The 16,817-nt window shown below is 33.2% G+C and overlaps 1 protein-coding gene and 1 pseudogene across 2 annotated transcripts; both read left to right on the top strand.

The window, feature by feature from the left end:
- Nucleotides 1-5,747: 5,747 nt before the first annotated feature.
- On the top strand, nt 5,748-10,486 carry LOC127075311 (protein GRAVITROPIC IN THE LIGHT 1). Of its 2 annotated transcripts, XM_051016799.1 has the most exons (4): nt 5,748-6,019; nt 6,303-6,377; nt 8,561-9,972; nt 10,198-10,486. In XM_051016799.1, the coding sequence occupies exon 3, from the start codon at nt 8,561-8,563 to the stop codon at nt 9,953-9,955; it is 1,395 nt and encodes a 464-aa protein (XP_050872756.1). In that variant the 5' UTR covers nt 5,748-6,019; nt 6,303-6,377; the 3' UTR covers nt 9,956-9,972; nt 10,198-10,486. The 2 variants fall into 2 exon arrangements, with proteins under 2 accessions (XP_050872756.1, XP_050872755.1); XM_051016798.1 differs by lacking the exon at nt 10,198-10,486 and having other exon boundaries at nt 8,561-10,134.
- A 1,041-nt stretch (nt 10,487-11,527) lies between these two features.
- On the top strand, nt 11,528-14,356 carry LOC127075312 (oligopeptide transporter 3-like; annotated as a pseudogene).
- Nucleotides 14,357-16,817: the final 2,461 nt, after the last annotated feature.

Genomic DNA, 16,817 nt, shown 5'->3' on the forward strand with positions numbered 1-16,817 from the left:
AACGTAAGTTTTTCATTAGTTATATTATATCAACAAATGTCGTTGTTTATTATTAGAATTTTATTGAATGAGTTGTATAAAATATACATTATGTTTTAACATTTGTTTATATGGATGTAATTGTTTTTTACAGGGTAATGAATCATCACTTCCTAAAAGGTTGCGGGCAGGTTTTGTATAAACCCAGTTTTTTAAGGACCAAAGAATTGTACGAAGTTAAATCATTTTTGTTGCTGGACTTATTTCTCACAATTTTAACTAAAATTGTGAACCTTTTGTTTCAATATCTTTTGTTGCATTAAACCTTACTGTATCAATTGCAATTAATTTCAATATTTGGTAGTATTCATTACTATATTTTAAAACAAATGAGGTTCTGGTATTTCTTTTACATGGTTTATGTATTTTGGTTAAATAATCATTTATTATGAAGGTTAATATTTGCGCTTTTATACCTCAAATTAGTAACAGATTGGAAAATTTCATCCATTACTAAATAAATATATTTTTATTTCTTATGTCCAAAATCTCAATGATAAATGGAATGTTTATTCATAACATTAACAATGGAATGTTTATCATATATCAATATACCAATAAATTGTAAAAATATTTTTGTATTATATTTTTTGATTATTTTCTTAATATAGTATAAAAAAAATTAAGCAAATTATATTACTATAAATTAATAATGTTTTACTTTATTATGTCCCAAATTGGAAAAAGTTATTTGTGGAAATTGTTTGAACCCATTTATTGATCATTTAACATCCATTACATTAAAAAAAACTCTTATGCAATAAATTTGTGTATGTTGATCCAACTATATATATATATATATATATATATATATATATATATATATATATATATATATATATATATATATATATATATATATATATATATATATATATATATATATATATATATATATATATATATATATATATATATAAACAAAAAAATATATTATATTTTAATTTTTTTAAAATAAATTATTGCACTTACGCGACCCGTGCGAACGCACGAGTCCTTTACTAGTATTAATAAATAACAACAAGTATTCAGTTATTTTTTTTTATATAAATGACAATGTGTTAAGTATTATTTTTAAATACACGTGCTAGTATTTGTTCCATATTTTTAATATTTACTCAACAACTGTATTTTTCTCATATTAAATTTGATAAATTGATTAATGATAAATATTTATTCATTATATTAAGTATACGTTTCAACAATTTCTTGACATTTGGAAAAGAAATAGTGAATGTAATACAATTGCTCTCGCTTTTATTTTAACTATATTTAAAAAGCGATAAGTTTAATTCTATAGTCAAAATGAAGGATTTGTGTCTTCTCAAATATTTGTAATATCTTAAAGTTGCAAGATCACACTTAGGAATCCATTTGTGTCCAAGAAAATATATAATTGATTTCCTATTAAAAATATGATTATTATATCAAAATCTTGTCACACACCCATGATCAAGGGCATTAAACACAGTAAATTTATCAAAATTCCACTCTATGCTCGAAGTTGATGGAAAAACTCATATACCTTACCAATACCAGATCAGATATCAATGATGTAGATCGGAAAACTCATATACCTTATCAATAATTGAAGTTGAAGTACATTCCAATTAATTCTCATCATTATACAGTCACACATGTTCTTAAATACCTTAAAGTTTATATCTTATCGAGACATTCTGATACCATCATTATCCTTTATTTAGCTGAAATCATTCTGTGATAGTGAGACATCTTGCCTCGACACTAGAAGGTATGTGTCATGCATATGTATTTTTTGGCAACTCCCCCGTCTCATAGAAATTAAAGAAAAAATCCATAATTTCTAGAAGCTCCATAATGCTGAGTATAGAGCCATGTCATCTTTTACTTGTGAAATTCAATGGTTGACCTACCTGCACAAAGACTTAAAAATAACACATAACTCAATTATCTTGTTGTATTGTGACAACTAATCTGCAAGACACATTGCAACCAACTCTTCCTTACATGAGAGGATCAAACATATTGAGTTAGACTTATACTTTCTAAGAGAAAAAATGCAGTAAAATCTATTTCATCTCCTTCTTATTTCATCATCTTAGCAATTGGCAGACATCTTTACCAAGACACTTGATGCCACTCCATTTCATATTTTTATTTATAAGTTTGGCCTCATCAACTTATGCTATCCAACTTGAAGCGAGGGCAACAAAACATCTTTTTTTTTATCTTATAACTCTAGCTCTTCCCTAGTTAATTATGAGTTATCATTGTCGTTGAGGGGGTGCTTTTAATCTCCAACTGAACTTCCAAACATTGACACAAATTATGACCTCAATGTTTTATGTAAGCGTGAAAGGTATCTCGTGTAACACCCTGATATTTATTTTTTAATAAAATTAAATTAGTTTTATTTGATTATTGGTGTATTTGGTGTGTTTAGGGATTTTTGAGATTTTTGATGAATTGTGAGAATTAATTAGAATCATAGTTAATTTTAAATAATTAAAATAATGAAGAAAATAGGAAATTAGAGAGTTTGGATAAAAATTTAGAATAATGAATAAGGAAATGTTGGGTCTAAGTGTAATAAATTTTTTAAGAGAAATAGTGGATATTAGGTTTTAGTTCGACAACACGTAAAAATTAGAATTTTGAAGAAAAGAGCATTTGAGAGAGAAGAATAACAAGAGTTTTGAAGAAGAAGAAGAGTCATAGTCACAAAGAGATCTTATTTAATCTAAGGCAAGAGGAGAAAACTAATATATTAATGAGTGTCAAATGCATGAAGAATAGTGAGGATCCTTACCCTCCTCTGGGTTTTTCTTTCTTACTTTTTATTGTTGATAATTGTGTGTTCTCGATATGAATTGGTGATGAATCTATTATGATTGATGATGTCAATATGAATTATGTGCTAATTGTTGTTCATGATAATTTGTCATGAGTATGATTGTTGTTGTTGAAAGTGATGAGTTTTGATTCCATGAGCGTAATTTTGAATATGTGAGTAGTTGACGAATTAAGATGTTAATTGGTGTGAAATTAATATGTTCAATATGATATAATTATTGTGTGTCGAATTTTGAGCGTTTTCCTTTTTATGGAATCAAATAAGAGGTCCGAAAGGCCTCAAATGGTGAAAAAAACACAGAATTCTGCATTCTGCAACGGTGGCGACCGTCACCCTTGTGACGGACTGTCTGTCATTGCGTCCAGCGAGTCGATGATTGTCTGCTTTGTGACGGTCCACCCGTCACGAGAAGGCTCATTTGGTTCAATACTATTTTTTTAATCATAACTTAAGCTTCGAGAATCCGTTTGAGGAGCGGTTTGAAGCGTTAGAAAATTAACGTGTAACGCTATCTCATGGTGATGCCCTAAGAGACTAAATGTGTATTTAAAGATGCAAATAACTTGTTTCCCTTAAGGTGTAATATTATGTGACAGTTAATGATGATGAAATAACTTTTAATTGTTGTGATCGATTGAATTGATGAATACCTCATGAAGAGTGATGTTGATGTTGATGCTGATGCCGATATATGAATAATTATTGAGAATTGCATGTATAATTATGTGAAGTATTATGATTAATTGCATAATTATGATTGGTGAATTATTGTTGTGCATAAATATTAATATGCTATGTAAATATGTATCTTGTTGTCATGATTGTGTAAATTATGCAATGACGAGTCATAATGTAAGCATGAAGATCTTATATTGCGTTGGCGGCCTTATTTGGCGTAATTGTGCATTTCTCATGCATCATTTATGTGTGAACTTCGGTTCAATGATGTGCTCTTGTCCATTGGCGGGATCGGGAGTGAGTAGTTGATTTCTGTATGATAAGAACAGTGAAGTGTTGTCGATTCAATGGTGAGTAATCAGTAATAATTTTGGTGTGCTCTGGTTCAATGGTGGAATCAGGAGAAAGTAATTAAATTCCGTAAATGGGAATCAGTGAAGCATTGTTGATTCTATGGTGACGAATCAATAATGGTTTGGCGTGCTCTGGTCTAGTGGTGGGATCAGGAGCAATTATGGACGAATATCAGTAACATAGCTCTGATGTCCAAAGAGTCGGTATCACATTTGCATTTAGAGTCGAGTTGAGGATACATTTGCATATATACCTGCATTTGTGATAAAGTTATCATTATGATTGTTTGATGTTGTAAATGAACATGTGATTGTTTGGTGATGTGTGCGAATGAGGAATATGCGTGTTGTTGTGTGATGATTATGTGTTGGTGATTGTGTTTATGTGATGTTACATGTGCTATGCTTTGACTGTTAATTTATTTGAACGTATTCTCACCCTTTTCTGTTTGTTGATGTGTGTGCTCCACTGAGGTACAAACGATCAGGTGCAAAAGTAGATGCTTGATGCTAGAGGACGACGTTGTGTCTCTTTGATTATTTTATCATTCAGGTCTTAGAGAAGTCGCTCTGATATGTAACAATGGGGAACAAGTTGTTATATATTTTCTTTTGTTGCATGTCTTATTTCTTTTGAGGATTGTTGAACCACTTTCTCATTCATTGTTGTTGAGATTTATATGTTAAACTTATTGGTTTTCCGCTGCTTATTTCTAAAAGCTTTATATGGTTCTTTTATGCTATGATGAAGCATGAGTGGCACTCTATTTGTTGAGTTATATTGAATTATTTCATTAAATTTTGAGTTGAGAAATATGGTGTTACATCTCCCATGGTGGTGGAGTGAGTCATGGTATCGTACAACCAAAGGACATGCGAAAGTTCTTATTCTCAGTTGACTTTGGATCCCTCAAGTCTTCTTCTTAGATATCTCAGTTGGACTCTATTGGCGCTCTCTATCTTAGTTTGAGGGTGCTTCATTGATGTGAAATGATGTTTAAATCCCAAGTCATGGAATAAAGTATTGAAGATATGTTAATGTCTACCACCGTGAAAAGGCTTCAAGTGCATTGGTGATAGTTATGTGGTGATCAGAGTAGTTACATGCAAAAAAAGTTAGTACATCGACGGTTAAGTCAGTATGTGAATTAAATGGAACTCTGCAAGTATGAAGAGACAATTGCAACCATCTATGTTGTGAAACACATGTAGTCGTTAGATGAACATCATCGATTATGATGGAAGAAAAGATGTGCTCTTGAATGGCGCTCATGAATACAATTCTGAGTGACTGAGTTAAAATGATTTTTATGGATTGTTGGTTAGTCTGAAACAATTATAATATATAACAAAATATAATTTTCTGGTGTCAGATCAAATATTATCATTGTGTCCAGTCAAATATTAAATTAAGATATAATTCGATATAATTTGAATTTAATTTTTTTGTTTAAAAACCTATTAGAATAGCATAAGCATAATCACAATATTAAAGTTTACAACTATTCTCTTCTTTTTAAACGAGTGTCGTCTTGACAAAATATATTATTTTCATTTGTATTTTTTAATTAATACTAACTTTTTATTGTGTTGTTTAAATATTTTTATCTACACTACTTTTAAAATATTACTAATAAAGTTAGTTTAATAAAATTGCAAATTTTTTTAATCACTTTATTGTACAGTATTTTCTAATTTTTGTGTAAATTTTTAAACAATACTCATTTCAAAACAAAAGTATAAGAAAAAAAAAAGGAAGGGTGTAAGAGTAACCAAGCAGGGAAGTAGCGAAAGCGACATGACATTATGTAAGGGTTTTTAAACTCCCAATGCCGAGGTCCGAACATATCTGTCCTTTTTCCTCATATCTCTCTCTCTAGATTTTCTCTCTCCTTAGATATCATATTTTTCGATATCGCGAAAAGGTTAATAATAAACCAAAAATAAATAAAGTGAAAAAAAAAACCAGTCTTAAACCCAAGTGTCTCTTTTTCTCCTTCAGGAGGCGACAACGACTCTCACACCACAAACAAGCCACAGACAAACCTTCATACCGATCAAACGCCAAAAACTTTCTCTCAACATATTATTCAAATTCATCGCACGAAATTTCGTAAGAAACTCTTTTTTAAGCTCAAAAACTATTTTTTTATTGATGATTATCGTTCTTTCGTTTATTCTCAATGTTTATTGGTTGGTGATTATGATTCTGCAAAAGTCGGTGGACACAGAATCATGATCTTTTCCGGTTTTCGTGATGCTCTTTTTTCAAGCTTCTATATACTCTAATAAAATCGGTGTTTTTTAACGCGTTTTCTTCTTCTTCTGTTTTTATAAAGAAAAAGAAGCTATTTTCATTTTTCTCTTACTTTGATTTTTTCCCCTTTGTTATGCAGGCTATTTCTAGTTCTTTATTTATGAAAACTTAAACGTCTTTGTCCATTCCTGATTTCTTGGAGATTTTTCTTGAGGTATGTTAAATTTTCATGATTGATACTTCAAGTTAATGTTATTTGCTTTGATGGATGATTATTATGACTATCAATACACAAAAATAAATATGATTTGTTTTTGCAGTTATGTTTCTTGTTTATGTTGATTTGTTGCAGTTAAATACGTAGGAGTAGTCTTTTACTCCCTAGATTTATGTGCGCATTAATTATTATATTATATTACTATATTATATCATCGGTAGCACATACACTTCTGAAAAAAAAGGTTGATTACATTTCATTTATTGATTTTTTCAATTATTTATTGTCGTCGCCTTTTCAAGTGTCATGTTTTTGGTATCCGTGTTTGAAAGATTATACTTTCACAATTTTTTGAAAGAGTGAAAAGATCTCATCAGTAAAGTGGAGGAAGGGAGTACATGTAATTTGTATTATTATAGTGATACCTAATAGGTTGGTATTTTTGGATGAAATAAGGAATTGGGTTAGTGTTTTGGAGGGCCCATGGTCTTGTGTTGTGCTTTCTTAAGGTAGCATGTACTCTTGTGTTGGTGGATTTTGAAAAAGGCCAAAGATTCTCATCTTGTGTGATTTCTGACTCTTTTGTTTATGTTTTTATATTAAAGGCTGTAAATGTCTGTTTTAGTGGATAGTGGATGTTGAAATGACTCAAGTGGGAGAAAAAACAATAAATGGAGGTGAAAATTTGATGTTTGTTTTTGTTTACCTTTATCAGTGTCTTGTATTAGATACTTATGATAATTGATAAAAGAGAGATAGACATAACGGAAATATTATGAATTAATATTGATTTTTTTATTACTGTCAAAATCCGTGTCTATCTTTTTTCTGTTGGAAGTGTCCATCAATGCGGAGGATTCGTGTCCGATTTGAACACAATCCTTTGCGATTGGCAATGATGCACGGACACAATACGAGTATGATCACAACCACACTTCTTTTCCTTATCCTAGGGCGTACAGCGTGGAAGCCCTAAAGTCACTAGATTGAAATCGGTGTATAGGAAAAGCGGTCTGAAATAATTAACACCCTTGTTTGAAAGATGAATGTGTCTTCTTGTAAGTATAGTCATTTCAGTGTCTTTTTTGTTTGTTTTAATTAAGTTCTCATTGGTATAATGGTGAAATTAAAAGTTCTTTGTGGGTCCTGTGTAATGATCCCACTTTGATGAGTCCTATTGCAGACACATATAGGCTACTGCTAGGCCAGTTCATTTACAGATTGAATTTAATATAAAGGACGAGCTCAGGGAATCCTAAGGATCATGAATCACACAAATGTATATACAAACATACATAATATGAATGACTGTGTATCCATCAATATGTAACAAAAACAAGACTACTTTACTGATAATCCAACTCACAGTCGAGATTCTACACATTCAAGCATTTGGGATATTGACGGTCGTCCAATAAGATCAGACGGTTCAAATTCAAGCTCGATGTTTTAAATTATAATATAAAAATTAAAACTTGCATTAGGTTGTCTGGTCAAAAGATCGGATGGTCACCACCGATGTCCCGAATGCGTGAATGCAACAGGTTCCTATAATGGCAGTGTATCAAATGTTACAAAAGGTAGTTTCGTTGAATTTATTTATGGATTTTACTATTCCTTTAAGGTTGTGGATTCCCCTTTGAAAGGAACTGAAAAGTAAATGATATTTATGCTACTCTGTAATCATTCTTCCTTTGCCTAAACAACGCAAACTAATTAAGTTGACCACTTTACAAATAAGTAGTGATTACTTTAAATGATGGGCCAATTCTCTTTTTTGAAACAAAGCTTGAAAAACTTGTATAACCACAATAAAATAGGTAGAAATAAGAACCTTGTTTGTCTTGGCTTGAAGTTGATGTTAAATTTGACTTTGAAGCTTTGCTTTTCACTGTATAAAACTTTCATTTTGTATGTACATTGCACACTTTTTAATTAATGCATCTTTTGATTGTGTTCTTTTGTATTCTTTAGCACTCTTTAGCACCTTTTGTCTTCTGAACATGCTTGTTTAGATGACTTTTGAGGTTTTCATTATTAGTCAAGCCAAAAACTTGTTAGATGAAAAAAAAAAAGAAACCTCATCATCTTTTGATTGCTTTATTGCCCTTGTTATTCTTTTTATACACTTTAGAGTTACATTTAAACTGTTCTCATTCTTTGTTATATGTTTTTTGTAGATGGAATCTGTTAAGCCTTCAGCCGTGACGCCACGGAAGAGTAAATTGTCTCGAACTCTTTCAAAGGTTCTTCGTGTAAAATCAATGACTGGAATTGCACAAGTTGAGGGACTGCAGAATGTTAAAGTTGACGAAGGAAATATGACACATAGTGAAGAGGATGAAGAGCTTGAGAAAAAACTGGTTGTGGAAGCTTTGGTTTCGAGAGTTTTTGCTAGCATTTCGACTATAAAAGCTTCATATGCTCAGCTACAATATGCTCAATCGCCTTATGACCCTGATGGAATTCAAGATGCTGATAAACTACTAGTCTCGGAATTGAAAACCTTATCTGAACTAAAGCAATGTTGGTTCAGAAAACAATTTCATTTTGATCCTTCGCCAGAGGGGGCGATTGTTGCAGCCGAATCAAAAGAGCTTAAGAGTGTTATAAAAACCTATAAGATAATGGGAAAGAAGTTTGAATCGCAAACACGGCTTAAAGACTCTGAGATCATGTTTCTTAAAGAGAAGTTAGACGAGGCAAATAAACAAAACAAGTCAATTGAGAAGAGGTTAAATCAAAATAGTTCATTATCTTCTCTTGATAATCTTCACATCTCAGGACTAAGTCCTACACATTTTATATCCGTTCTTCGCCACACGGTTAAATCAATCAGAAGCTTTGTCAAGTTGTTGGTGAATGAAATGAGATCTGCCGGTTGGGATATCGATGCATCAGTGAATGCTATTGTCGGAGAGAATGTTATTTATTTGAAAGAAGATCACAAGTGTTATGCAATCGAGTCTTTTGTTTGTAGGGAGATGTTCGATTCTTTCAACTTTCCTAATTACAATCTCCGTCCTACCGAGTTTCTTCCCGATAGAAAGAAAACACAGTTTTTCTTTTCGAATTTCAACGAGTTAAAATCCGCGAAAGCAGAAGAGTTTCTCGGTTCAAAACCAAAATCAGCTTTTGCAAAGTTTTGCAGGGCGAAATACTTAAGACTAGTTCACCCTCAAATGGAGGCATCGTTTTTGGGTGACACGAAGCTGAGAATCAACATGGTGAACGGAGGAGAATTTCCCGATAACAACAACTTGTTCACATCATTTGCTGAAATGGCGAAAAGGGTATGGCTGTTGCATTGCTTAGCCTTTTCTTTTGAACCTGAAGCTGAAACCTTTCAAGTAGGGAAAGGATGTAGATTCTCTGATGTTTACATGGAGAGTGTTGTGAATGTGAATGATGATGAAGTAGCAATATCAGTGGAATGTGAGCCACAAGTTGGTTTCACTGTGGTTCCAGGTTTTAAGATAGGTAAAACTGTTATACAGTGCCAAGTTTACCTCTCACAGCTATTACAGCAAAAAGCTCAAGTTAAAGAAAGTGTTAGTTCCATGAAGCAAAGGTAGCAGGAGCAACTGGTGTGGTATGATTGTCCATTTTCTTTTCAGAATGTTTTTTTAAATGTAGTTTAATGAAAGGATATGACCTAAAGTTTTGGTGATAGTAGGCTAGTTATGGTATCTTTTACCTGATATAATATTATGCACAAAATAATGTTAAAAGTAGAGGTAGGTGGTAATTGATATATCTTGTTTTAATTTTATTTCAGTTATGTGTATTAATCTCTTTGGGAAATTTTGTTTGACAGAATTGAATTTGAATGGATTGATAAGTAAATGGGTCCATGTGATGGGAAGTTTATTGAATGAGGGCGGTGTGGATAGAAAGACAATACTCCTAATCTCGTAATGATAGATTTGCATCTGAATCACATCTCGTGCGTCAGAAATATATATAATTATTTATGTAAATTGTGAAGTGAGTAGCTAGGTGGAGGAAACGTATTTGTCAATGTTAATGGTCGAGCGTTGCACCCACATCCATGCCACTTAATTGGATTTCAATTAATATAATACTGTTATTTTATACTTTTTAATTATTATTTTAATTATATAAACTTTAATAAGTCAACATTTTTTCTCCTATTTGAATTAAGAATATAGTTCTTCTCGTGTTAACATCAATATCATATATTATTTTAATTGTAATTTACATTCTTTAGTCACTATTATAAATATTTTTTTTTAGATTTATTGAATAAATGATGTATCTAGTTATTGTTATATATCAGATACATCAATTATCTTATGAGTTAAAATTTTTTGTTGTTGTTTATAGTAGTGACCAAAGGGTTATTGAATAAATGATGTATTTAGTTATTGTTATATATCAGATACATCAATTATCTAATGAGTTAAAAATTTTTGTTGTTGCTTATAATAGTGACCAAAGGGTATAAGGGTTTTGTTTACATACTCCACAATTCAGCTTGGTTGAGGTTAGAAGTATAAGTTGACTTTATAATCCAAAAGGATAGGGTGAAGTGAGCTGGGAATTTTGAGCAATACATGAAACACATCGAGAATCTCAGATAGTGAAGGTGGTAATGCCGATTGGCATACCAATTCACTATTCTGTATCAAGATTTGATATGGTCTCATGTATCAGAGACTTAACTTACGTGCATTGAAAGATCCTTTCAACCGAAACTTAGGGGTGTCTTTTAAGAAAACATGGTCTCTTTCAAATTAAAACGGTCATCTTTGCCAGTCCACATAACTCTTTTGACGAATTTGTGCCTTTTTCATCTCTCTTGGATTACCTTGATCTTCTCACTACGCCAAAAAGGTTTTTTAACAGCGCATCTTAGACAACGCTTTTAAAAGAAAGCGCTGTCTAAGGTTAAAATAAAAATAAAACACGGAAAATGTTCTAAAAAAATAATGAAAGCGCTGTCTAAGGGGGGGTCTTAGACAGCGCTTTTAGAAAGCGCTGTCTAAGACCCCCCCTTAGACAGCGCTTTTAGAAAGCGCTTTTAAATATAGACCTTAGTCAGCGCTTTTGAGAAAGCGCTGTTTAAAGTCTTTCAATTAAAAAAAAAATTAAAACCAAAAGCGCTGTCTAAGGTGGGGGTTTAGAAAGCGCTTTTGGAAAGCGCTGTCTAAGGCATATCTTAGAAAGCGCTTTCCACAAAAGCGCTGTCTAAGGTCTAATTAAAATTAAATTTCAGACTTCTATTTTCGTTCTCAGTTCTTTTTGTTTTCCCTCCTGCGATTAAACCCCTCCAGCGAACCCTAACAGCGAACTCAGCCTCTCACTATCTCAGCCATTCTCATGCAAATCGCTGTTCTCCCAATCGGAAAGTTCATGGCCGCAACTCTTCCGACGAAGGAGTACAGTTTTGTTGGATGGCGTTTTACTCTATATCCTGGACCGTTTAACATGAAGGAGCATGTTATCATCGCTATCTTCGCTAACTGTGGTGTTTCCTCCTCCGGCGGTGGTGGTGATGTTTACTCCATTGGTGCCATTACTATTATGAAAGCTTATTATAAAGAATCTCTCAGTTTTCTTCTCGCTCTCCTCATCGTCATAAGCGCACAGGTTATTATTACGATTATCTTATCATGAAAAAAGTGTAGAAGATGAGTTGAATATATATCTTTCCATGGTTAAAATATTCTGTGATAAATTTGCTTTATATAGTTGTAAATTGAGTTTGCAGTTAATAGGGTTTGGATGGGCTGGGATTCTGAGGAGGTATCTGGTGAACCCAATTGAAATGTGGTGGCCAGCAAACCTCGCACAAGTCTCTCTCTTTAGGTTCATTCTTTTACCCTTACTTCTATATTAAGTCACACTGACATGTTGACACGGATACCTTAAGATGAAAACTTGCTAGTTTGTTACTACTATTTTATACTCTAGTACTAGTTTTGATTACATCATAAACCTTATGCTACAGGGCTCTCCATGAAAAAAATGAAAAATCAAAAGGACTTACAAGGATGCAGTTTTTCCTCATTGCAATGGCTCTAAGCTTCCTGTATTATGCATTCCCTGAATATCTTTTCACAGTATTAACATTCTTCTCATGGGTTTGCTAGGTGTGGCCGAATAACGTAACAGCACATCAAGTTGGATCAGGTTACCGAGGACTTGGAGTCGGCGCCTTCACATTTGATTGGGCTGGGATTTCAGCTTATCATGGCAGCCCTCTTGTTGCACCATGGACTTCCATTGTTAATATGGGAGTTGGATTTATCATGTTTGTCTATATAATTCTACCTATATGTTACTGGAAGTTTAACACTTTCGATGCTAGAAAGTTTCCTATATTCTCTAATCAGTTGTTCACTCACGATGGACAAAAGTATGACACTACTAAGATTTTAAATGAAGAATATGATCTTAACATAGATGCATACAACAAATATAGCAAGTTATACCTCAGTCCTCTCTACGCATTATCTATTGGAGCAGGTTTCGCTAGGTTTACGTCAACCCTCACTCATGTAGCATTGTTTAAGGGCAGGTAGGCTGTTCTCAAAGCCTGTATAATAGATTTATTTCTTATCGACTTATCGTGACCCTCACTGACATAGTTTCATGTTCGCTCGCAGAAAAATATTGAGACAAAGCAGAACAGCGATGAGTAATGTAAAATTGGATGTGCATGGTAGACTCATGAAGGCTTATAATACAGTACCAGAATGGTGGTTCCTCATTGTATTATTTGGGAGCATGGCACTATCCATAATAATGTCTTTGGTATGGAAAGTGGATGTGCAACTTCCATGGTGGGGTATGCTCTTGGCTTTCGCCTTAGCTTCTGTTGTAACCCTCCCAATTGGTGTCATCCAAGCAACTACCAACCAGGTATTTCTTCCATCTCTAGTATAGTACTTTTCTTTTCTATCGAATCTCGATTTTAACATACTATTTTGATGCATGGAGGAGTTTATGATTTTAACATGAGTGTGGTTGGTTACCTTGCAGCAACTTGGATATGACATTATAGCACAGTTCATGATTGGGTATGTCCTTCCTGGAACACCAATTGCAAATTTGCTCTTTAAGATTTATGGGAGAATCACCACCGCCCATGCGCTATCTTTCTTGTCAGATATCAAACTCGGGCACTACATGAAAATTCCTCCTCGATGCATGTATATAGCACAGGTCTTTTTCATCTCAAAATCTCCTAGTTTAAGCTTTTTTTTTTCTTATCAATCATTATTTATGTAGTTATTTACTTTGAAATGCCTAAATAGCTGGTGGGAACTCTAGTTGCTGAAGTGATGAATGTTTCAGTGGCTTGGTGGATGTTGGATAGCATTAAGGACATTTGCATGGATGATAATGCTCACCGTGACAGTCCTTGGACTTGCCCAAAATACCGAGTGACATTTGATGCATCGGTTATATGGGGTTTGATCGGACCAAGACGACTATTTGGACCGGGTGGATTGTACCGGAACCTGGTATGGTTATTCTTGATTGGAGCTGTGTTACCGGTTCCTGTTTGGGTGTTTAGCAAAATCTACCCTGACAAAAAATGGATTGCTATGATAAATGTACCAATTATATTTAATGGTTTTGCTGGAATGCCACCTGCAACTCCAACCAACATTGCAACCTGGCTATTGACCGGAATGTTCTTCAACTTCTTTGTGTTTCGCTTCCACAAACGTTGGTGGCAGAAATACAATTATGTTCTATCGGTGGCACTTGATGCAGACACGACTCTTATGGCTGTTTTGATTTTCTTTGCTCTGCAAAATGCAGGCCATAGTCTGAGATGGTGGGGAACTGAATTGGATCATTGCCCATTGGCTACTTGCCCTACTGCACCAGGAATTGTGGTGGATGGTTGTCCTGTATTCTAATAGAGAAGCCTCCTGGACTAAACTTTCTCTTTTGTATCTGTTTTTGTCTTCTGGGGTGGGAAACAAATTAGGCTTGGAGTATAGGTGAAAGGACTACCTAATAACCAATTGCTTAGCAATTATTGTGTATATGCTTCTTGCTTGACCATGTGAATTATTCCAATTTTGTCTAAGGAATTAAAAAAATTCAAAAAAATATTATTTTTATTTTTATTGTTTGTTATTTTCTTTTTAATTTTGTCTATGTTATTTTACTAAAAGAATTAAAATAGGAGGGTCTTAGAAAGCGCTTTTGGCCAAAGCGCTGTCTAAGGGGGTGGGGCTTAGACAGCGCTTTTCAAAAGCGCTGTCTAAGGTATACCTAAAAAATTTAAAATAAGAGGGTCTTATAAAGCGCTTTTGGCCAAAGCGCTGTCTAAGGGGGGGGGGGGGCTTAGACAGCGCTTTTAAGATTTAAAAAAGCGCTGTCTAAACCTTTAGCAGCGGAGGTTTAGACAGCGCTTTAAAGCGCTGTCTAAGGCTAAAAAAAGCGCTGTCTAAGGTCTCGGCGGTCTCTTGAATGATCTCGGGTCAAAGTATTCCTCTTTCACCTACTTTCAACCAACACAACAATGATCAACACTTTCTCCCATACAAGGTTTCGTATGAGGTTATTTCAATACTTGTGTGATAGTTATCTGAAGTATGTATGTACTTGCGTAATAGCTATCATAAGTATGTATGTTCAACCTCAAACTATATATTCCTCACCATGGAAATCTTCATCTTTCCCTTTTCGTTTCCAAAATTAAATTGTCATTCCACCATCATCACAACCTTCATCTTTCTTGGATTACCTTGATCTTCTCGGCGATTTCTTGAATGATCTCGGGTCAAAGTATTCCTCTTTCACCTACTTTCAACTAACACAACAATAATCAACACTATCTTCCATACAAGGTTTCGTATGAGGCCATTTCAATACTTGTGTGATAGTTATCTGAAGTATGTATGTACTTGCGTGATAGCTATCATAAGTATGTATGTTCAACCTCAAACTATATATTCCTCACCATGGAAATCTTAATCTTTCCCTTTTGGTTTCCAAAATTCAACTGTCATTCCACCATCATCACAATCTTCATCTCTTTCCCTCTATCTCTACATATTTTTTAGAGAGAAAAATCTGTTACATTTGAAATGAAGGCAAGGAAAAAGGAAACATAAAAAAATATAACGGTGTTATTTATGAGGTGATATATATATATATATATATATATATATATATATATATATATATATATATATATATATATATATATATATATATATATATATATATATATATATATATATATATATATATATATATATATATATATATATATATATATATATATATATATATATATATATATATATATATATATATATATATATATATATATATATATATATATATATATATATATATATATATATATATATATATATATATATAGATATAGATAGATAGATAGATAGATAGAGAGAGAGAGAGAGAGAGAGAGAGAGAGAGAGAGAGAGAGAGAGAGAGAGAGAGATTTGTTAGCCGTGATATGCAGAGAGTCGTTGGATGCATTTATAGGTGATATATCTTGTGATCATAAGGATGACAATCTTATTTCATTGAGAAGATTCTAGAAGGAGTGAGGGCCCCTTCCCGTTGGTTAGTTGGGGTCGAGGTCAATATGGTCAGCCCATAATAATTTCACCCTAAGCCCTTGCCGATGTTAAGATAGGCAGTGGCTTAATATTGTAGCCCCAAATGCCGACCACCCCCTGATAATTTTAAGATAGATGAATAAGAAGTGTTTCTTCTCTTAAAGAATTGTGCATTTAATGCGTCATACTTCAAACATCTTTTCATAGATATCATCATTTCGGTTCTTATGAACCAAAATTCTTGAGTGTCGTGTGTGAGTGATTAGACGTGTTTGGTGAAACTTCTTTACATTATAGAATATAGTTTTCTTTCAGAAGAATAAGTATTCTCTTTTATCTCTGAATCTTTATTTTTCTATATAGTAGTTATTTTTTCTTTAGCGTTTCATTTTCCTGCAACTGTAAAGTTAGTGCAATATGAGCAAGAAATCATATAAAAGTATTCACAAGTCCTATAAGGATACTTCATCTTCTTGGATGGATCATATTTACGTTTCCACTATTTTTTTTGATAAAGCAGTTGGTCTTGACGACGCTTTTACGGAAGTTGGTACGCCTTCTGATAGGAAAATATCGAGTCCTTCTGAAGATGAAAGAATGTGTGACAAGTATGGCGGTTACACCATTCCTTCTTTATGAATATGCTTTTTCTACCATGGGCCTTCATCTGCCATTCACTATTTTTGAGATAGAAGTTCTGAAACATTTGGCCATGTCTCCTTCGCAAATCCATCCTACATGTTGGGCGTACATGAAATTCTACTAGTATTGGTATGAGTACGTGAATGGAAAACCTTATGTGTTTCTCTTCTTTCATTTATTCAAATGCTTTCGTGACCCGACATCCCGAACTATA

Source organism: Lathyrus oleraceus, chromosome 4, assembly GCF_024323335.1.
Source record: "Lathyrus oleraceus cultivar Zhongwan6 chromosome 4, CAAS_Psat_ZW6_1.0, whole genome shotgun sequence".
Classification (NCBI taxonomy): domain Eukaryota; kingdom Viridiplantae; phylum Streptophyta; class Magnoliopsida; order Fabales; family Fabaceae; genus Lathyrus; species Lathyrus oleraceus.

Bases quoted from the DNA above. Each gene is read 5' to 3' on its own strand.
- LOC127075311 (XM_051016799.1), top strand. From the start codon at position 8,561: ATGGAATCTGTTAAGCCTTCAGCCGTGACGCCACGGAAGAGTAAATTG.